At 42.2% G+C, this 23,561-nt stretch overlaps 1 protein-coding gene across 4 annotated transcripts in view; it reads left to right on the forward strand.

The window, feature by feature from the left end:
- Positions 1-399: 399 nt before the first annotated feature.
- SDK1 (sidekick cell adhesion molecule 1) overlaps positions 400-23,561 on the forward strand; it is a 388,639-nt gene continuing 365,477 nt past the window's right edge. The window contains exons 1-2 of one of the 4 annotated variants that reach the window (XM_033074164.2): positions 400-764; positions 1,202-2,557. In XM_033074164.2, the coding sequence (XP_032930055.1) occupies positions 2,098-2,557 (460 nt within the window). In that variant the 5' untranslated portion in view covers positions 400-764; positions 1,202-2,097. Of the gene's footprint in view, positions 765-863; positions 933-1,159; positions 2,558-23,561 lie in introns of those variants that run through there. The other 3 variants (XM_033074168.2, XM_033074167.2, XM_033074166.2) reach the window with 3 other exon arrangements.

Here is a 23,561-nt window from a genome sequence, read left to right on the forward strand (position 1 = left end):
CTTAACTCGCACCTCGGGGCTCCCTTGGCTCCGTCTCCACATTCCTGCTCCTCGCCCTGGGGCGCACGGGAAGCGCGGCCGCCGCGGGGCGCGCCCGGGAAGAGGCGGCGGCGGCGGCCCGGCCTGTCCGGGCGGGCCCGGCGGGTCCCCGCCCGCGGCACCGCCGCGCGGGCACAGGGGGCGCTGTTAGCGCGGGGACGCGGCGGCGGAGCGCCCCGCCGGGGCTGCGGGGCCGGGGAAGGGAGCGGGGACAAGCGCCGGGGAGCGCGGGCCGCGTCCCCTCAGGCCGCGCTGTGGAGGGGGGCGAAGGGGAGCGCGAGACACAGCGCCGCTCCGGCCCCGTGCGCGCGCGCCGCCCGCCCGCTCGCCCGCCCAATGAGCGCCCCGGCCGGGGGGAGCGCAGCACCCGAGGGGATGGGGATGGGGATGGCGGTGTTGGCGTCCCCCCCTCCCGCGGCTGCGGAACCTGCTCTGAAATACGCCCCCAGCCCCGCACCGCCCGGTCCCGACAGTGGCACACACGTACAGATACACACGCGTCCAGATAAACGCACACACACATCCCCTCAGCCCCGCGCAGGATGCGCACCCCCCGCCCTTGCCGGCCCAGCCACGGCCCCGCTGCTGAGGTGTAGGTCAGGGGAAGGTGGGCTGAGGCGCTGTGGGCGGGAGAGGCGTGCGGGGAGCCGGGAGGTGAGCCAGCAGCGCCGCTGCCGGTTCGGAGGGAGCTGAGGGGAGCCGGGACGCGGGGCGGGGACGCCGAGGTGGGCGCGGGGGGTGGCGGGGGGTGGCGGGGGGATGGCCGGGGGGTGGCGGGGGGAGCGGGCAGGGTCGCGCGGCGCCGCCGCCCGAGGCGCTGAGAAAAGTTGCGGCGGCTTTCGAGGGGCGGGGGCGAGCTGGCGGGGCTCGTGTTTGATCAACTTCGCGCTTAGGTGCTTTGTTTTTAACTCGCCTTTATCCTGGGTGCACTTCTTTTATAACTACTCCTTTCCTTTCTTTTAACAAGGGGAGGGAATCTCCCACGAAAGTTTTCCCTTTACGGGAGGCGGGACTGAAACAATACCCGATGCATTGTTCAAATGTAAAACCCTCCAGCGCTTGCTTTCCTTTTTTTTTTTTTTTTTTTTTTTTTTTTTTTCGGTTGGGTTTTATTGCCGCCGCTGCCGCTGTTGTGATCGCGCTTTCCCCCTTGTGTTTACAGCGCCTGTGAGCGAGAGACGCTCGGAGGAAGGACCGGGATCCCTGGGCTGCATCAGCGCCGAGAGCAGGAGCCGGGCTCAGCGGAGCCGGCAGGATTTCACCTTGTTGCTGTTTGCTTCGGGAGATTTTCGCTCCCCCCGCCCCGGACACTGTCCAGCTGAGGGTTTGCTTCCTTGCTGCGTCCACAACCGGCCAGAGAAAAAGCGCTGCCCCTGTTAGAGGTGATTTTTGTCGTGGTCTCCCTGCAAGGAAGGGATCGGCACCAGCCTTCGAGGAGGGAGACAGGATCAACTGAGGTTTTGCCCACCTCCGGCGGAACGTGAGGAGTTCAAGTGACACCGGCACTGGCCTGTGGCTGACTGACTGCACAGCGAGCTGCAATCGCAGCCAGAGCTGCTCGATTTACCTGCTCGAGGACCCTTCAAACCCTTCTATTGACGGTAGAGATTTGTATTCCAAGGAAAATCGGATTAATATAAACTATGCAGAGCTTTGCGGGGATATCGGGAGACTACTCTGTCTGCATGGCTAATCTTGAAATTGTCTGAAATAAATCCTTAGCGCAAGGAATAACAAGATACTTTCAATTAGTTTTTTTTTTCCTTGTCGCTTTTTTCCCCCCTTCTATGAGAATTTGACACTGCCATCGGAGGGTTTTTCCAAGAGAATGGGACACATGCTGGAGAACTCACCAGGCTCCATAAAAATGACGGGGGTAACAGTTTCCATCAGTGTTGCGGTATAAAAGGTTCTCTTTGGATTGTCTGCTGGTGGCTGCTAAGATGGATCAGTTTCTCCCTGTTCCTGTTTGCGATGTGCTGAAGGATCCGGATTTACTGAAACACTGAACTTACCCCCTCTCTGCTGAAAGCATCGGATGTGACAGCGCAGAGAAACATGTGTTTCACATTTCTGCCCGGTTGTTTTGGTGCAATCAATACCTCCACAAGAAACATTGACTTAGGTGGCGACTGTCATAGCGGGAGGCACACGGAGCGCTGCTCCCGGCGTGCGGGCGGAGCGAGCACAAATCAAAGAGCCCGCCGAGCCTGGCAAGTGGGGGCTTCGCTTCCCCCCAAAGCGCCGGGCACAGGCTCCCGAGCCTCCGCACAGAGCCCGGCCCGCGGGTGCGGAATGAGCGATGACCAAAGCGCTGCCAGGAGTGGCGGCCACTCGCATCGGATGGGGATCAGTGAGGCAATACCGGTTGAAAGAAAGGTGGATCGCGAAATTATTGCCCGGAGGAATAGCAGGCGAGGCGGAATGATGATAAAGTTAAACTTCTGTTTCATCTTCTGTCGGGGATGGTGGGCGTTTCTGTTGCTTCAGCTCCACATGTTGCAAGCACTGGCACAAGGTAGGGCTAGAGACATTTTTGTTTATAGAAATGCTGCATCTGCCTTCTGAGAGGAAGGGAATCTTGCTCGGGTACAGAGAAACCCTTTTACTTTTATCCTTATCAGTGATAAACTGCAGAATTCGCACTGAGCTGATTCATGTAGGAATGGTCGCTGCTTACACACAATCGTTTCTTTATGGAACAGGGATTTGCAAAACTGTACCTACACGTTTCTCTCCCTTTCTAGCCCTATCCTTACCCTATCCCAACCTCCCACGGAGAATCACAATCCCTATCGGCACCAAACCTGCTTTTTAAATTTACTTAAATGCATCCGTGCTGTTCTTTCAGGCAGCAAAAGAGTTAACTGCTGGTTTTGTGTGTGTGTGTGTCTCTGTGTCTGTGTGTGTGTGTTTAAAGCCACTGTGCTCTGAGATAAGTTATTAGGAGAAGGGGAGTCATAAATCCTCCGACTAGAACTAAACCAGGCATGTAAAAGGAATTCTTTAAACATATGAGCACTGCTCTATGTGAGCCTCGGTCTCAGCATTGTTCATTTCTTTTGGATTGCCAAGTAACATTTACCCGAGACAAAAACTGCAATTGATTCGTATCTGAGCATTTCCACATCAGAGATCCTTGCAGTCAAATGAGTCACTTGTAAACGAAGGGTCAGAGTCGACCAATAGACTTTAAATACCAAGTGTCAGTCACTTTGCATGTAAATTCCCTTCTCAAAAAATTGCCAAATGTAGCTTAATTCTTAATAATCCTTTGACAGAGTAAACAATAAATGGCAGGCAGAAGCATTACAGTTGGCTGCGCCAAATAACGCGCTGAACAAACGCAGCTTTCACTTTCTTTGCTGGGTTGAGTTTTATTGCTGTGTGCATTGTCTGGCTGAAGTGGGGTGTGCTGGACAATGCAGAACTGTGTCGTGTGGGACCAGGAGTTAGTTATTAAAAGCGGAAGTTAATACTCCATGAAGGGGAACAGTCTTTGTGTTTTAGCTCTTTGTTTTCAAGTATTTCACGGGGAACAACAGTGCATTCAGTTGTAATAAGTGGATGGGGCTCGTGTGTTGAGGAAGAGGGGTTGGAAGCCAAGTCTGCTCTAGTTTGTCTGCTCTGGGTTTACTGCTGCATCCTCAGAAAGTTTGGAGCCGCAGGATACAGAAGAGATTTAATCCAGTGTTTTATATGGACTCCACCCTCATAAACCTTTCTCAATGCTTTGTTTATGCTGTCACTGCTATTCCCAAATTACTTCTGCTGAGGCCTGCAAGCCCTGACAGGGTATTGTTATCCTGAAACAAGCCATACCTGACATAATTATCTCTGCAAATTAAAATTCACGTCACTTTTTGCTTTTTTCTTCTGGTAGTTGTTGTTGATAGGTGCCAATATGATGCTTCATGTTGGCAGATTAATGCTGATTATTCTTGCTGTTTACATTAAAAATGAAAAAATACCCCATCATAAAAAGTAGTTTTAGGTGCCAGGGATTCAGGAATCATTTTAGATGTCAGGTAAAGCAGTTTTTCTATGGCTAGCAGATAACTAGCCATCTTACTGGATTAAAAAGTGAATTGGAACTTTTGTTTAGCACATAGTAGAGCATAATTTTTCAATAGCACATTTCAGATTACTCAGCATTTGCAGTAGTATCAGTTTCAGGTACTGTATATCTCAGGGAGTTTTGTAGTGTTTACAAACTATCCCCAGAAAAAGTCCTTACACCAAGTTAGTTTTAAGTAACTAAGAGTATTTAGGGCAAGAAGGGGAAGAGAAGAGAATAAGATGTATTACTTCTGAATAATATGGGTGCAGATAAAGGTATGAAGTGTAGTAAGACATGAAACAATGAAACATAAAACAATTATGCAATGCAGAAACAAAATACATTTTAATATTTTTAATGCTGAAGATTACAATTTTAGTCTACTTAAGAATTCTTTGACGCATAAACCAGTGTGGAGGTCTTGATGTAGGGGACTTTTATTGGAATTTCACAAAATTTGTATTAATTTATAACTTATGGGGTTTTTTGCATTCTGAATTCTAATGGATTCTAAGACATTCATAATTTTTATGCAAAAATTTACTTTCAAGAGAAGATGACAATTTCTATAAAAGTCCTTCATGAAAATGGAAAGTCTGCTACACACAGAAGTTTCTAATGGAATGATGTGGTCATATGCATGAGAGAATTACATGACTTCAATCTTTTTATAAGATAAAAAAATGAACATTCTAAATATATGGGCCATGGCTCTTTTGAATGAATCATAATACAATGCCATAACCAGCTAATCTTTCCATAATAACTATTCCAGCATTAAAGACATAAGAATTATTTCAGGCACACTGAAACGCAGGTTCTTCATTCCTAGGAAACAGATCAGGTAAAGTTGTTGAGATCAAGTATGTTATACTTCAAGGTGAAGGGAAGAAATGAGTTTCAGCTGCAACAGGTTGGTTGAGTATTCTCTAAACTTGAATGATCATCCATGTCAAAGCTGATCTAGTGATGAACTGTAGACAAAAGCACTTGTAAATTCATTTTGTGCTCAGCTCTTCAGCTGTTCTGTCTTACGACAGTTGCGTTACATATTTCAAAATAAAATTTTTCTGCTTCCTTTTTCCTTTTTAAAGTGAGTTTAATTAGTCTGGCATGTACATTGGGTTGTTGTCCTGAGTGATAAAGGATTCTCTTTGAACCTCAGTGGTGTTCAGACCTCACAGTGGGAGTGACTTTCCAGGTACAGAAGACAAAGTTTGTGGCCTGTTCTGGGCTGGGAATGGAGCTCCCACTCCTGTGATGGTCAGGGCCTGTCACACTGGGAGTGTGTCTGCACTGGCCCATCTTGGAAAAATTAACCTGTAAGAGTCCCAAAACTGTTGCACATTCCTTTGTTTACTCAGCTCCCTGCCTGCTGGCCTCTGCCACCAGCCCTCTTTTCATGGCATTTTTGTTAAATGATGTACGAGATGCTAGTTAGCCTCAAGTCATCGTGTGTCATCAAATAGTGATGAGATGCTAATTGATAATCACTATAATTATCAAATTAGACTTTGTGAGGTGGTGGTAGCAGTGAATCACTCGGCCCCAGTCGCTGCCTACTGCACTTGGAGGAACATCCTCCTGCAGAGACGTCTGGCTCGGGGGTCTGCATGCCTGGGCAGAGTCCTGGGAATACACAGAGCTCCTGCAGCACTGGAATTTATTCCTTATGTATGAGATTAACAAACACTGATGCCTACTGAGGTACAAAATGTTTACTAAACTACGGGAATATTTGTATGGAAATAGAAAAATTCTGCTTATTTAAAGAGGTTGGAAGTTGCTAGAGGCTACTCTACATGCATCTTAATGGATTTAAGTACCTTCCCAATGTCTGTCTTTTGTTGAGGAATGAAAGAATACTTTGAAAATATATTTCTTCAGATTGATGGCTGTTGTTCAGAAAGATTTTAAAATAGATAAAAGCAGAGCAAAGCTTTAAGCTTCTCCAGCAGGAGCCCGGTATCTTTAAATATTAAGAAAGAGAAGCTTGTCTGATTTTTCTTAGTTTTATGGCAATTGAACTGTAATCTTTTTATGCTACTTAATCAAATCTGTATTCAGAATTCTACAAATACCTGAAATGTACATTTAAGGTGGTATTGATATGCATTGTGCTTTGAAAGAAGCCATGACCCAGTAGATAGATGAAAATGTTTCTGGGGCCCAATTTCCTTAATTCAAATATTTGATCTGATGTATTATAAATATGCTGAGTGTAAGAAGCCTTTTCAAGCAAATTTCAAACTGCATTAGGTGCAGAGATGATAAACAACTTACATAGAGTATTTGGTTGTCAGAAGGATGGAGAGTTGGTGAAATGTTAGGGCAATACCTACTGGAGAGTGAAAAAGATTATTAATTAAATGTAGAAGGAACCATTTCTATTCCCAAGACTCTGTTATTGTTCATTGGATACCCAGTATTTTGTATTGGGTTTGCCTTTTGAGTTTCTTTTCTTATGATGAGCATTTTAAGTATGTGCTAGTTTTCAAGCAGTTGAATTTACTGTGTATATAATTATAATAATTAAGCAATTGATTTGGAGGAGTAGGTCCAGGCCCAGTCTAAATAGAACTGGGGTGGAGCTGGTTGGCATTTTCTGTGGCCAGATCATGCGACTTCTCACTCTCTCTACTGTGGTAACTCATGGTTTGCTTTATATGTTTATGTTTTACTGGAAAAGTACCTATTCTTAAGACTTAGAGCAAGTTCAAAGAGCTGGGAACACATAATATTAACATTCCAAGTGCAGTGCTTCAGATGGTTCTTTGAGAGTGCAGTGTAATGGTCCTGTTAGAGCTGAAGGGAGACCATAGGTAATGGGTGTTTGTTATCATTGTGTTCTGCACTGCCAGAGATGCTCAGAGCAGGGATGACCTGGCTGTGGAGAGAGGCTGTGGCAGCTCTGCTCTGTGGCTCTCACCTCTCCTCAGAAGAACAGAAGGCAAATCTGTATCCATGGCTCATAGTCCTTGAAAGGTTGTTCTGGAAGGTTCTGCCATCTCTGTGCATAGCATGTATTGTGAATAAGGAAGGCAAATGTTGTCTAATGTTTTAAAGATTGCTTAAACAAACCATAGAAATACTAAAAAACAACCTTAAAGTGAATTATCAGGAAGCTGTTAAGTGAAGGGATTGGGTTTTTGTAGATCTGAAAGGGATTTTTTTATTGTCTTATTGTTCTTACCACCATACATGTATAAGTCTGGAACACATTCTTGACTCAAAAGGTTTCCATGCATTTATCAATTTTCTATACAGCTTTACCTGAATATCACATTCTGGATGGCCTGGTTATTTGGTTCAGCTGGACCTTTTTGCTGTGATGGATCTGTGGGCTGACTAGAGGCAATTAGATTCCTCATGGAGCAAAATCTTGTTCATGCTGGGTTCATTACAGAAATAGGCCTTTCCTTCTCCCTCTGCATATGTACATACATAATATGTATTTAAATAGCTTTTTAGGAACAAATTGATGATATGTTGATATTTTCAAGATTGTGTTTTCTTGAAGTTAAAACATATGAAATAGAACGATTTTCATAAGATTCGTGTAGAGATTATAAAATAAGGTACCTTTGCATCTTTAATGCAAATTCTTGATGCATGTGCATTAGGATTAAGTTTAAATTGATACCTATTATTTTTCCTGTCTACACAGTCAGAAGTAAGACTGAGTACTGTTCACTGATCAGTTTTTCAGTATTTTGTTTTCTTGTCAGTGCTTGGTTCCATCTTTCATTTATTTGAAATCTTTTAAATTCAGCACAAGAAGACTTTTGTATGAACCAAAGGAAGAACTGTTAGCAGCTATAGCATGGTATTAGACTAGACTACTTACAGTTATTACAGCTGGAAAGCAAGTCATTAGTGAGATTTTGGTTCTATTTCTGGCTATCAAGTGAGTATTTTCTTGTGAATAAAGACTCTTCGCTGCACGTGCCTCAAAGATGACCCTTCACAATGCATAGAGCTCATGTAGAACAAAAATGTAACTTCATGGAAAAGCCTGTTCCCAAAAAACTGGGGCTTTCTGAACTTATGTCTGCCCCTGGAGTAAAATAAGACTTTGCAATTCTTTTACAGACATGGCCTTTGGAATGTCACAGCCCCGGAAGGTTCTGTAGGAATTAGTTCATGTAGCACTTTCAGGCTTGAGTTCAAAGGGTGACATGGCTGTCAAGGAGGAAACTTTTATTTTAAAGTGATACCAACTTCATTGCTTTTAAACATACATGACTGGGTTTGTAGGATCTGCTCATGGCACAGATTCTTGACTTCTAGATGTATGTGATATCTGTGTATCACATCTTGAGCATTTGTATTTTTGGTTTCTAAAGAGAGATTTTTTGTTCTGCCTTTGCTACAGAAAATGACAAATCTATTCCTAGAATAGACACTGGTCTGTTGCTAATTGTGTTTTACCAGTGAGATGCCCCTGAGGTGCAATACAAATGGCACCCTCGCTGAGATTAGAAATGTACATCTATGATTTTAAGGAGAGTGTTTTTAATTTTCAGCTGTTCAGGTCCCTGAACTAGCTCAGACTGGGTCACACAGGCATCAGGGACAATGCAAATGTGGTGCAGGGACAGCCTGGCTGGGGAATGACCCTGGCAGTGTTTGTAAAATCAGCTTCAACTGGGAGGGAATTTTCCAACTCTGACACAACACAAGGGAGTGTACATGGCCTGACTTCATACAAATCTATGGAGGCTGCTGCCCCAGGGAGAAAATTGTAAAGTGAGGTGGTTTAGAAGACTTAACTTTAGCTTTTTTCTCTGAAAGCCCCTTTCAGTGAGGTTTTTCCCTCTGTTGGGTGGAGTCTTCCCAGGCAGGTGCTGAATTTAAGTAACATGAAAATTCTCCTCAATCCCCTGGTATCTCAATTCAGTAGGCTGATTATAGGAATAATACTTTCTTCTTAAACAAAAAGAAACTTTGCAACTTAAGTTGTAAATTCCACCAATATTACTTTTTAATGTTTCTATCTAATGCACAGATTCAGTAGGTTAAAAAGGGAAAGTGTGAGCTCCAGACAACTCTGATTAAAGGAAGTCTTTAGCAGCACTTAATGCAAGATGTGGAAGTGGATTGTACAATCTTACGTCACACCATTCAGATAACTTTTGAAGTGTCATTTTAATAAACAATAAAGCATTAGAGCTTTTTAGGCAGATAATGTGATTCTTTAATCCTGTTTTTCTCATTTCCATGCTCTATTGTGGCAGCCTGAAAAGAAAGTTGATTCTGCTAGATAAATCAATGTCCCTTAGGTCTCTTTAAACCACTTTATGATCTTTTAAGCCCTAAGCCATATATTTTTCCTAATAAACTCCTTGGTCTAACATGTTACCTAAAAAATAATTTGTTGGGTATTGCTCTCTTGGACCAGAAAGTAGAGAATAATGATAACATAGCTCCAGCATGTGCTGCCAGAAGGGTCCCACATTGACTCCAGGCTGCAATTGAAGTTTGTAACTCGTTATTACACAAAGAATCAGAAGATCTGGTAGACACTGCTTTCATCCTCAGGCTCATATTTGTCAAATTTTGTGTATTTATTAGCTGAGAATGTTGTGGCTTTGATATGTGGTTTTGGCATTGAGTTCACAGGAGATCAACTCAGTAGCAATGTTACTTTTTAAGAGAAGGTGCTAAGGAAATAATGGAACTATAGTGCAAATATTTAAAATGTTTAGACACTTAGAAAAAATGTATTTTGTTAAACTAGTGCTGTTTGCTCATCTAACATTTGTGTTAAACACAGACTCAGTACTGACACTGTCTTTGTGGTCTTGCTGGTGCTTTGGGGAATGAATATTCCTTGTTTCTTATTTCTTACCCATCAAGAAGTGCAGAGGCCATTCATGACTAAATGCTTTGAAGTAACTAAATGGTATATGATTATTGGAAAAGAAATATATGCTGCAGTGCCATACCTGCAGTTCAAAGATAATACATTTATCATAACATGGAACACATTGCTGGAGTACTGAAGTGCTTGGGAGGAGGTGAAGGGAATTCTCCATCAGTATATAAGTTGAATTTTAAGTCCTCTTGAGTCTGTGGGTTTTCTTGTTTGACTGTTTCCTTCAGAGTCAAGAGGTTGAATAAACCCAGATCCTACCTATCATATGAATGCAACATTTGCAAACCAGCACCTTTGTGCTTTCTTCCCTGCTGTCCCTGTTGTTGAGGAGAAAGTCATTGGCACTTTTTTTAATGCTGTGATGCATAAGAAAACTTTTACAGCAGCTTTGCTGCTAGTGCTCTGGCAGTGCTGCTGTGCCATGGTGAGGCAGTGCTGCTGTTTGTGTCACATCCATCTGTGTGTCCCACTCTCCCCTCTGTGTCTTTATCCCTTTGTCTCAGGCTGACACAACCACCACCCCAATGTGTTTCTGCTCTCAGATTAGTGCTCCTCAGTGTGTTGTACAAGCACTGCCTACTGCTAGGACAGGCTGAGGAGGAGGCTCACACCTCTGGTTCTGCACTGCAATAGGGAGCAGATCCTGCACATCCTCTCCCTGGGCACACAGTGCCTTTTCTAGGACACTTGCATTGTGTTGAGCAGGGCTTTTATTGTGCTGGAGGCCCTGTCGAGAGCAGATGAGCAGGAAGATTGTTTAATGGTAGATTATCCCAGCATTTTTTAAAATGTCAGATAAGTCTAAGAGGTGAGAGATCACGAACAGTAACTCCTGTGTTTCACCTTTTACTGTTTTTATTGCCATGAAGACATTAGATTTGCTTGTGAAGATGGAGTAACTGAAATTAAAAACCATTTTAATATCACTTCAAACACCAAGTTTTAAGATAAATTCTATCAAGTAATTTCCCATTTCTCTCTAGAATTTGTTTTGTTTTTACAAACATAACTATTTACTTGTGAACAACATCAGATGTATCTTAAATGAAGAAAGAGATGTGGATTATTGTTAAATTGGTTTCCTTAATTGGCATGTGCAACCATAATTTTCTAAAATGCCACATTTGAATTAGAAAGAATATTTTCTTTTTACCTTAAACTTCTTTTTAAAGGTTGTGTGTTGTATTTTCTCTTGCAACTGCTGTGTAAGGTTCTTAGCTTTTGAGAACTAATGAGAGGTCAGTGTTTTGTTCCGGGTTCTTTTTCTCCTCTTCAAAAGAATAAATATTTTATATGGTAACTTCATAAAATTAGTCAACTGAGAGAAGGTGTTTCCTGTTCACAGAGACAAATCATACCAGTGCTCATTATCCATAGAACAAGGCTAAAATTTCACTTTTAGGTGTTTCGTTTCAGGGAAAGGGGAGAATAGGTCAATTGACTCAAGTTTAATTCAATTACAAGATAGGCCAGTGATGCTATTGTTTCATGAAATCATCAACAGAAAAATTTCAAGTGACTCTCCAGATAAACCTCCCATTCATACACAAGTTTGAAGCAGCAGTGAATGACAAAGCAAGATTTGTATTTTGAAAACTTTTTTTCAGCTGTTTATGTAGTACCTAACATCTTCATTTCAAGGTTCTCTGTACAAGTGTTGATAGCAGTCTTTCTCAGATTTAATTAATTATATATGGCTTATTATTAGCATTTAATGGGTCAAATATTTAAGCATATTTTTCTGAATCTTCAGTTGAGAATTCTGAGTCAATGGCACTCATGTGAAACTCAGAATTTAAAGTGCTGGTAATTCAACGTTACATTCACTATGTAAATGCCTCATAATTAAAATGATGCCTTGTCAATCCCATTCAGGTTTCTTGTGAGTATAATTTTCAGCTTTCATATACTGGATGCAGCTCTGTCTTGTGCTCCCAAAACCTGAACAAGACATATTTTTGGTGTCCTGGTGTCAGTAAAAACCTGCAGTGTTAACTGTTGTGCCTGTTTAAAACTCAAAGAGTGAAAATCTTGCTAATTCTGTTAAGGAAATCCAGGTCAAATCTAAAACTTTTTTTTTTTTTAATATTTTTCAAATGGTTCAACTCCAATTTATGAAAAAATATCAGAGCAGCCACTTAGAAAAGACAAGATGGCTCTGCAAATGATCTCATGGGCAGATATGGACAGTTCTCATCCATATAATTGACAAGTGAAATCAAAGTTTTAATGTAGTATATAAAAAAGAAGGTGCTCAGTAATTTTGGATTTCCGCACTTAACATATGAACAAATGTTCATACATGTCACAACAAATCTTGAAAGAATTCTTCATGTTCTAAGAGTTGTTCTATAAAGCTGCAGGACATGATGAACACTTATAAACCAACTTCTGTGCAAATGTTCACTAGAGTGGAGTAAGTGCTAGCTGTCACTTTATTAAAACTAATGGCATAATTACTCATGTTTGCTTGAAATTCATTGCAGTGTGAAGTGATTAGGCATTGGTGCTTTGGTAAATTATGGCATATTGTATGTTTTCTGCAACCAATTAGTGAGTGTTGGTGTTGGGCACGTGCAATGCACCCAGTTGTCACTCATTTCATTAACATCCAGATCTGTGTGGTTACCAGAAGACTTCTGTTGGAACTTTTAACATGTGACAGCAAATAAGTACAAGGTAAAATAAAAGTTACAGTGCTGTTCTAAGCACATGACTGTCTTGACTGAAAAGCTCCCCAAACCAGTACTAGAGTTGCCAGATATGGCTTTCTCATAACTCAGTCAAATCTTCTATTCTGAGTGAAAGGCAAATGTTGCCTTCATACATATTTTCAGCTCTCTTCCAGACATCCAGCAGTCTCAGCTGTCTCAAAATTCTGGAGAAGTGACTACATGCTGAAAAAACTGTGTAGTTCGCCTGCTTGTTTAGGTACTGCATCAAGGCAACAGAACACCACACACAGCTACTCAGAGCTCATGTAGTAAGTTGGCAGTAGAATGTACTGTACAGATGAAGAACTGTCTGTAGTGATTGATACATTGGGTTTTTTAAAGTCTTCAGTGTGTTCAAGGCTTCTGAAGTCCCATTTCTGATGCTGGTCAGAAGTTCCTTTACTGTTTTAATTTTTGTAGACAGAGCATTTTTGTGATTTAGATATTGCTGAATTTCAGATTTCTAGGCATGATTTGTGTTTATGACTTGTGATGGTTTAAGCCCAGCTGGCAACTGAGTACCATAAAGCCAATCACTTCCCCCCCACCAGTGGGGTGGGGAAGAGGACTGGAAGAATAAAAGTGAGAAAACTTGTGTGCTGAGATAAAGGCATTTTACCAGATAAAGCAAAACAAGGCAACCCAAAGTGTCCCTTACGCCTTGTCCCCTCAGCAGGCAGGTGTGGAAATTGGGTGGAGAGGGAGCTGGCTTCACCTGCAGATGCAGAGAGCTTCAGCTTCAAACCTTGGGAGCTTTCTAGCTTGGAGGAAAGGCATCGTGGTGAGAGAATAGAAAACAGAGTTGTCTCATGGGATCTAGTATGTTAACTAGTTTGTTACAAATAAGGTGGTGCTCATGGTTTCAGTATATGGTTGGCTGATGGCCAGCTACTTATATCGTTCAGTTCCTTATCCTTGTTATTGATTGGACCCTATACCCTCTACCTCATCCATACACCTCTGTGCTTTCCAGGTTTCAGGGTCTTTGGAGGTTGCCTTTGTACCACGTGGTTTCTATATTTGTTATTTTTACATTCCAAGATCTTTGTTTTGAGGCGGCTCCATCATTCCCATCTCACAATATATTTATGCCACTAACTCCCCAGCTGGCCTGGTTCTGTGTGGCTCTCAGCAGCCACAGGCAGGTGCTCAGCCATCCCCAGGACAGCAGAGCTCATTAACAGTGATTAACGATGGCTTGGGAAGGCAAACCCATCATCCCAAACATCCCCCACTCCTCCTTCTTCCCCCAGCTTCACACAGCAGATGGTGTCAAGGGAACATCCCTTGGGTCAGCTGTGCAGGCTGTGTCCATCCCAATCCTTGAGCACCTCCAGCCTCCTTGGTGTCAGGGTGGTGAGAAGCACAAAAGGCCTTCAGTCAGTGCAAGGGCTGCTTAGCAATAGCAGAATCATCTCTATGTTATCAACCATTTCTTTTTCAGCACAAATCCAAAAAGCAGCCCCCTACCAGCCGCTGTGAAGAAAATTGACTCATTCTCAACTCAAACCAGCAAATGACTGCATCTGTAAATGCATTTTCATTTTGTACCTTGTATATTGACTGAGAGAAACTGTATGAAATGGCATGATCTTAAATGGAGATCTCGAATCTCATAAATCTGCATTGTGAAATGTAATCATGTTAGAGGCAGCACACTTGTGGTTTTTCAATTACTTAGTGGTGCTTTTTCATATCACTGTGTGTGAAGCAGTTCTGTCAGAAACAAAGAGTTCAGATCTCTCACACGTACCAACTTTGAAGAAACAGCTAAAGGCAACAGGTTCCAAGCTCTTTGAAGCCTTTTCTCTTTGAGTCCTTGTTAAAGGATAGTCTCTCATAGCTATTGGTCACTTACTAAGTCTGTTTTTAAATTTGTGGGAAATCACATGAAGTGCATTGCTGCATATTCATGTAGCACAGAAAGGCATTATATTTTTCCTTATAAAGTGCACATTTGTATTTTATAACTTGCAGAAGTTAAGTTAATTGCAGTGAATGCTTTCAGTAGGAGGAGACCATCTCAAGTAATATAAAAAGGAAGGGTCATATTTGTATGAGTTAGTTGAACATGATAACAAATGTAATTATACTAATAGAATAATGTGATGTATGAAAGCAAGAGATTTTACTTTTAGCCTACATTCTGTAGAGCTTACACATTCGAAACATTCTCTGACGTAGTGCTTTATACTTTAAACAGTTCTGAAGAGTTACAAACTTTAAATCTTTGTATCACAGTTACAAGATTCTTAGTTTTCCTTTTGACACTTAAAAGCTTCAGTTGTGTTGGGATGGTTTTAAAACTTGTTTGTAGAATTAATGTATACAGTGGGATTTATTAATAAGTGTTACTGAAATTACACAGATTCATTGCAGTGAAGTTCTTCAGTGTCAATGTGTAAACTGCTCTCCTCTTCTTAAAGTGATGTGTTTCAGCAGGTTTCAGGAGCTGAAATATTGGTTTGTCCCCTCACTCAGATTGGTAATGCCAGTAATTCACTTGCCAGGTAAAATGTCTGCTGAAATGTAAGGATTTTATGATGAAATAGTTGACTTTTAGTTGCACAGCTTTCATAGCAGCTCTCAATAAAGCCAAGGAGTCCCATGTTTTTGTTTCACTCTTAGTTTTATGGTTGCTTTTTTGTTGGTTTTTTCGGATTGGTTTCTTTTATGTCATAATCTGGCTCTGTATGTCAGGTTTAAGAGAATAAACAGAATCAGGTTGTTGACATGATCAAAACCACGGTAAGGTTTTTTAAACAGAAATTTTGTTTGAACCAGGAAAAGACAAGACATCATACAATATCTTCATATGTATAGTAAGGAAAAAAATGTAGTACATTTTGACTGATGTTGCTTATCAAGTTGCACAGAGCAGTGTGATGGCTTCTCAAGTTAGTAAAAGACAGCCATAACCATCAATCTTCTACTGAATATGTGTGAGCTATTTAATAAAAGTCGATATTTTTTCCAAGACTTAAATCTTACTAGTGGTTTACAAAGGTGTTCCAGACAGAAGCAGCAATACTGAACTGTGGGTTGTGTTTGCCTGTACTTGGCTACTCCAGATGTGTAGATCCCCTCATCTCAAGAAGGCAGCATTTATTCTGAACTCTGGCCTTTTCTTTACCTAGATCCAAAGGGAAGATATGTATTCTCAGTAAACAGAGTTGTCCAGCTTTTAGGTATTTCACAGTCCAGAAAAATGCAAGTAAGGAAATGAAAAGTATTTCCTCTAGTTGCTGTGATTTCAAAAATCACTGATAGAATTAATGATATTTCATTATGTATCTTTAGAAACGTCTTCCTATAAAACCAAGCATTCCTAGAACTTTCATTTACCCCTGCCTCTTTTTATTTTGCCTGCATTTGATTGAGTTTTTTGGTGTTGTTTGTTAATTTATTTCTTTTGTAGCTAATGCAGAGACTTTGATTAGCAGAATGGATGTCCTGTGTGGGAGAAAACAGATACTGCATAAATGGCTGCTGGAAAAAGATAGATTTTTCTTGAGTTCTTATCTATAAATTCCTGATGCCATCCACCTGGGCAGAGAATAGAACACATATCTCACAACTGTGAGAAAAGTTCAAAAGGAGAACCAGCTAAGCCGCGGGCCTTGCCCAGGGTTTCCTCAGAGAGGGTCTCTGGGGGCTGTGGAGGGCAGAGCTCTGCTCCCATCCTCAGGCCTTTGCAATTGTCTCTCTCACCCTGGAGCACCTCTGGTGCCAGGAAGTCTGACCTGCTTATCTAAATCAATCTTTGAGATTGCATGGACGCCACGAGTTCCTGCACATCATGCAAGGATTAGTGTCGTTACACTTTAAAACAGCACATCCCAAAACTATTTTAAAATGATAGCTACTTAGAACAGACCATCTCCTGGATCTCCTCTTTTAAACACTATTTTAAAATGATAGCTACTTAGAACAGACCATCTCCTGGATCTCCTCTTTTAAACACTATTTTAAAATGATAGCTACTTAGAACAGACCATCTCCTGGATCTCTTCTTTTAAACACTTCCAGTTTATAATGCTGCAGGTAGAAGAGTTTGAGTACTATGGTCAGAATGGCAGAGGAATTCTTCATCATTTATCTTCTATAGTGCCTTGATCACTGTTTGGCCATCTTGGATCCTATTTTCTCTTCATTCATCATCTACAGAATTGTTTATTAAGTTCTGAACAATTAAACAATGCAAACTCATTCAAGGCAAAATAATTGGAGCAAGTGCTGGTGGAGCACTTGCACAATGTCAATATTGTATTGATATTGCAAATATCATTCATTCATTCATTTTTTGTATCTATTTGACAGCATGACATAATTTAAGAGAAGAAAAATAGATTTTAATTAGCATTTTTCTGTATTACTGAACAGCTAATTAGGGAAATTAAAGTACTTTCTCAGCTATGAATAGTACGTTAAAAGAACTGCAACAAAAATACTCTCGTAGCTGTACTGCTGACTTCCTGGAAAGTACCCATTTAATTCTATTACAGATTATTAGTGGTACATCATAAAGCTGTGTGAGTGCTCTCAGTTGAAGTGAAGAGAATTATAAAGACAGAAGAACCAAACCTTTGGATATGGTTTGATCACAGTTTGCTAGACTTTTTTATATTGACTAGTTCATAGAGCAGTGCTAATAATCTAAAAAATCTGATGCTCAGGGCCTTAGATTTTAAAATGACTGCCACAGTAATGGGGAAAACTGGTCTTGTCATCCAAGGGAGTTTCAGATTTCTTTTTTTCGGTGTTTTTAGTTATTAATTTCACGTTTTGAAAACGTTTCCTGAGAATTTTTTATGAGGACTCTTGTATAACAAATCATTTTCCTGTGAAGTAGAATATATATTTAACTAGTACACAGTTTTCTCTGGCCTGCTATTCCAGAAGAATTTCTTCACTGGAGGGGTGGTTAAACCTTGGAAGGGGCTGCCCACGGAAGTGCTGATGTTCCAGAACAAATGAAGGCACTTGGTAGTCTTGGTGGACTCAGTTGGACTCGATGATCTTGGAAACCTTTTCCAGCCTCATTGATTCCATGATTATTTTGATAATTCAGTTTGCTAAATGATAGAGTAGCAACAGAAGGAACACAACAAAATTCGTGAGGAATACATTGAAGTTCATGGCAGTCCCTCAGCTTTGCAGAGAACCACATCTCTGGGAAGCAGACAAATATTATTCTGGCTTTATTGCTGCTCTGAGAGTTAATGACCATAATAATGATAAGCATATCTTGCTAACTGTCCACTAGTTTTGGTTTTAATAACATTTTAATTTGCATATTGGTCATATGCTGAAAACACATGGTTTTAATTGTTCATCTTCAATTAGCATGGCTTTCTACACTTTTTGAATGGGCTTTGAAAAAGTTTAAGAAGTGCTGGTTTAAAAAGTTTGCTGAAATGAATTTAGACACAAATTTTAAAAAATTAGGCTTGTGTCAAAAATCCTGGATTTCAGTTAAAAACTGGAATTCTAAGTTCAGTCTTGCCCTGTATGGTTTTCAGCTTGGAATGTTTTGGGCCATTACGACCATTCCCAAATTGACTGACTTCTGTGTTTTATCTTTGATAAAATGGATTATTGTTTAGAGCCTAGAATTACAGTTTGAAAGGATAAATTATTGATTGTTGGCATTTTCCACAGTATCAGATGTTATTCTATCTAAGATCTTTCCTAGAGGATGAAATCTAATTTCTTTGATCTTGTAAAAGTGAAGTAGCAAAGCATACTTTAGGTTGATTTGGGGAAAAAATGCTTTTACAAATAAAAAGATGTTTTCATATTTGCATTATTTAAAATGCATTTTTTTGTCTTATAAATATGCTAATCTTTATAAGCTGCTTCTGGTGTGACATATGGTTTGTAATTTTCAGTTCTTTGACATCAACCTAGTTTCTGTTACATTAAAATGTACAATTGGCAGGGAAAATTAGTATGTTCAATGGCACCATACTTAGAAGACTTTGAGAAGTATCTGGGGTATTTATCTGTGTTATAAGCAGACAGATGTTTGAAGAGGTCTTGGAGGTTCTGTTAATTGTGTGTTTGTTCCCTTTCAGACAGTACTTCTTTGGGGCTTGGTCTGATGGAAAAATTGCAGATAAATACTTGTGAATAAAAGAGCAAAGCTCAGTTTAACATATGTTTGTAGTTCTATGTAGTTTTATATACATAAATGGGTATTTAGCTTAGAAATAATTAAGATTATTTTCTTAGGGGGAATGGAGCAATGCCAGGAAAGAAAAAAAATCACGAAACAAGTTTTAAAGATTGACTGAAATGATCCCTTAATCTATCAACTGGGACTTAGTCACATATATTGTTTAGGAAAAGAAGGAAAACTAAATGATAGATTCAGATTCTGTAGGTTTTTACTAGTATAGAGCCATTGACTGAAAAGGTTTAACTGAATGAACTGAAAGAACTGAAAAAGCTCCAGGAAAAAAGGAAATTACTTTTGCCATCATTCTGCTGTTTACATGGAAGGAGATTTGTCTTTCTTTTTGCCCCTTTTGAAATTTAGTCCATACAAGTGTCTGTTGATCTCCCTCTGTTCCCCATTCTCCAGGGCTGGGCAGAGATAAATTCTGAATTGAGAAACTGTCTGGAGCACCTTGGGATAATCTGCAGTAATGGTGCAGAGTTCAAGTGGGAGGATCTGTGGTCTTGTCCCTGCCCTGTGGATCACAGGTGCAATTTGAAATATTCCAGCTAACCTTCTGCAAGGTTTTCCACTCCTTGGAAGCAGCTGCTGAGAATCTCAAGTGCTCAGCTCTTCTCAAGTGACACTGAAGCTGGGTTTGTGATTTGAACTGCCTGAAGCAGATGTCAAAGAGTTGGGTAGAGCATAGAGCCACTTGTTAGATCTTAAACGGTATAATATGTTAAAAATAGTTGCTTTTACTGTTAAATGTTTTCTGTTCACCTTAGCTGCAATTAAATGTTGGTACATGTACACTTCTGCCTTTTCTTACAAACGTTTTTCTCCACCTTAGCAACATGAGAGGTACTTGCTAAGCCAGGGCAGGAGAGCTGCAGGCAGTTCGACCTGACTCATGATGTGAAAGGGTCTTTGCTAGAAACTTATGCTGAAGAACATTTCCAAGAATTAATTCATTATTTTTGGTTTAGGAAGGCTGGTTTGATTAGGGTTTCATTTAGCTAAGTCCCATCCTCAAATCATTGAGCAATGATTCCATACAATTTTATTAAAACTAATGAAATGAATGCTCTTTTCATAGGCCAAATTCAGTGTGGTACTTCAGCAAAAGCTTAATTTCAACTACATGAGAAGAGATATTTTTGATAAGTCAAGCATGCTTTACCCTACTCAATTATATCATCATTTGTATTAAAGAAAACCTCTCAGTCATTTGAGGTCTTTCATAATGAAAAAAATTTGTACATTATTCTTAGTAAATGAAGAACTTCCTATTGGTTTTGCTTGGCTTTGTTTGCTCTAGATGTTTTTTGTAGCGTTTTTTTAGATTTTGGAGTGGTGTGCAGAATTTCTTGTACTGTTGGACCAGCAGTTTAATATTTCTACAAAAACTGTCAGGAACATCACTGAAGTTTTGTCACAAATTTTTGCTATCTAGTCAGGGTATCTTCTTTTCTTGTACTAACATCTCTAGTCTTGTTTTGACTTGACACAAAGTGGTCAGCGTTTAGTAAGGTCAAAGCCTCAGGTGGTGAGAATTAGCAGCTGTCTGGAGTAATTGTGTCTGGATTGACCGAGCGTGGAGGTGTGTCTGTGATCCACCTGCACTCTTTGCCTCTCTCAGAGTACACAAATGCCAGCTTGGAGCCTGTCAGGGACTTGGGGACATCAGGTCACAGCTTCCCTGAGCAGCCTCACCAGGTCCCTCCACTCTCACCCTCCAGCCCTGCTCCCTTTCAGCTCAGGGCTGGGGTTTGGTCCGTGCCTGCCGCAGGGATCCCAGCCCTGTGTGAGAGGTTTGGATGGGCCCCTGGGGTGTGCCTTGTGCCTGGGGCTGTTCCTGTACCCGTTTGTGTCTCTGCTCTGCCCCAGTGTCCTGTCTCCTGTCCTGTCTGGGGGTGTCAGTGGTTCCACTCCCTGCTCCTCCTCTCCCTGCTGTGCTCAGGTGCTCTGGGGCTGCTGGGGGAAGCCCCTGGGCTGGGATCACACTTGGCTCCTGCTTTGCTGTCCCTTTGGGAACAGCCAGCCCTGGCTGCTGCTGGACACTGTTTCAGTGTCTGTGCTGAATAGACTCAGCTCTGGCAGCCAATCCTCCCGATGTCCTTTTCCATCCGCAGCAGGAGTGGCAGACCCAGCTCCCTGCCTTGGTAGAGTTTCCTGGCGCCAGCTCACCTCCCTGCGCTCACACCTGCCTCTGAGCCCCTTGCCTTGCTGCAATTCCCTCTTCCAGGCTCACTCTTCCCCACCATGGCCCTAAGGCTGGGAGTTTTTTGTGGTCATCTGCTGCTTCATGGCTGAATTAAATATGTCTAATTTTGAGCGTGGTTTTAAAAGATAAATTAGCTAAAGCACAGTGATGCAGATGCTGCAATTCAGTGACTCACAAGAAGAAAGCAGGGGGGCTGGAAGGGGATTCAGAGTTTCAGCAGTGTATTCTCCTGGGCTATGGCAGGATCAATCATACCAACACAATTCCTGACAGATATTTATTTAATCTGTTTTCTAAGCACTTCAGTAAGGGAGATTCCAGAGATTCCATTGTCAATCTGTTCACTATTTAACTATCCGAGCTGTAAAAAGCAAATTTTCTTGAGTTCAGAATCTAATTGCTTTTGCTGCTACCAGTACTCCAGATTGCTAAAGTAGATGGTATTTTGGACACCTGCTATCCATAATCCTTTTCTGTTTCATGGGTTTGATGAGCCTATGCTGCTTGCATTGAAATTTGAAAAGGACGGAACTGAGCTGTCCTTTGTTAGTGAAGTAAACACATATCCAAACTGTGTCCTCAAGAGATTACTCAGCCAAGTTTTGGAAAACTGCTTGGAAAGTCATAAGAGTGCTGAGGAAGAGCTGCAAGTTAGGACCTTCATTTGAAGAAAAAACCAAAACACAACACAAACACAACAAAAACACCACAAGAAAACATCCTTCTGTAGGCACTGGCACTTCTGCAGCCTTCAGTCAGGAGTGGTGGTGGAGTTTTCTGCTCATTCCAGATGTCATTCTGTGCAGTCTGGTGCGTTCTCAGTGTATTCTCATCTTGAGGTCAGTCACCTTTCTGGGATGTCTGGTGTCAATCCCTTAGATCTGGACATTTGCTAAGTCAGACACCCCCAGCATTCCCCTCCATATAAATTCCTCAGGACTGCTCAGCTCGGGAGGAAACACCATTAACTTAGTTCTTAAGATAAAACTGAGATAGAGAATTTCAGTTATCAGAGACCAAAGTCCAGCTTCCTTCTTGCTACATAGTACTTGCATTAAGTGCTGCTTTTGCAGGACTGAATTCTTTCAGGCCAGTTACAAAGTAAGGATCTTGAAGTATAGAAACTATGAGAGATTTCAGAGTTTAAGGAAATATTACCTGTGGCTCAAGTAAAATTCTATTGCTTTGTTAATTGGACTTGTAGAGTTTGAGTTCCTTTCCCCAAGGAAATGCCAAAGTTATTTAATTTGGAAGAAGACTGCTTGCATGTGCTTAGCTGCAGGGAGAAGGATTTTGTTGGTGGGGAGGAAAGAAAAAGGTGTTGGAGTGGAGTTTAAAAAAAGTTGAAACGGACTGAAAGAGTGTAAGATTTTCGAATGGGATTTTTTGTCTAGATAGGAGCTCATACTTTTGCCAAAGAAAGCTCTTTTTAGGACCAGAGTCCACATTTCAGGACAAGACAGGAGATTAGATACCCAAAGTGTGAAGTTTGCCATCCTGAATTCTCACAAAAACTCGAGAATAAAAGGCAAGCTCAAGGGAACTGACAATCAGAAGAAAACTTTTTTGCTTATCTTGTCATCATGCATTGTGCAACTTCTTTTAAACAGCGAAGCTACTTTGTGCTTCAGTTCCCAAATCTCCTAGAGTTAGTAAACTGTGTATCAGACTGGAACTGTGGACAGTGACATCAAAGGATCTGCAGCCCGTGGGTGTCCCGAGCCACCCGTGGGTGTCCTGAGCCACCCGTGGGGCTGTGTCACCCCCGGAGCCGCTGCAGGCACCGGGAGGCTTTGACAGCATCGCAGGGAGATGAATGGCCAGGACTGGGACATGTCCAGGTGAAGGCAACCTGAAAGCCGCTTAAATCCAGCGCGGCCAGGCGGGGACAGGGTGTCCCCCGGGTGTCCCTCAGGTGTCCCACAGGTGTTCCCCGGGTGTCTCTCGGGTGTCCCTCAGGTGTTCCCCAGTGTGCCTCAGGTGTCCCTCGTGTGTCCCCCGGTGTCCCTCAGGTGTCCCCCGGGTGTCTCTCGGGTGTCTCTCGGGTGTCCCACAGGTGTCCCCCAGTGTCCCCCGGTGTCCCTCAGGTGTCTCTCAGGTGTCCCCCGGTGTCCCTCAGGTGTCTCTCAGGTGTCCCCCAGGTGTCCCTCGGGTGTCTCCCGAGTGTCCCCCGAGTGTCCCTCGGGTGTCTCTCGGGTGTCCCTCAGGTGTCCCCCGGGTGTCTCTTGGGTGTCCCCCGGGTGTCCCCCGGGTGTCCCGCGGGTGTCCTCCAGGTGTCTCTCAGGTATTCCCCGGGTGTCCCCCAGCTGTCCCCCCGGTGTCCCCCCGGTGTCCCCAGGGACGAGCCCGGAGCCGGCGCTGCGCGGGTGCGAGGGCGCGGCGGTACCGCCAGAGGGCGGCAGAGGGCGGCGCAGGCAGCGCGGGCGGGGCGGGAGCGACCCCCGAGGGACCCCGAAAAACCCCGAGAGAGACCCCGAGAGACC

Source organism: Catharus ustulatus, chromosome 16 (assembly GCF_009819885.2).
Source record: "Catharus ustulatus isolate bCatUst1 chromosome 16, bCatUst1.pri.v2, whole genome shotgun sequence".
Taxonomy (NCBI): Eukaryota; Metazoa; Chordata; class Aves; order Passeriformes; family Turdidae; genus Catharus; species Catharus ustulatus.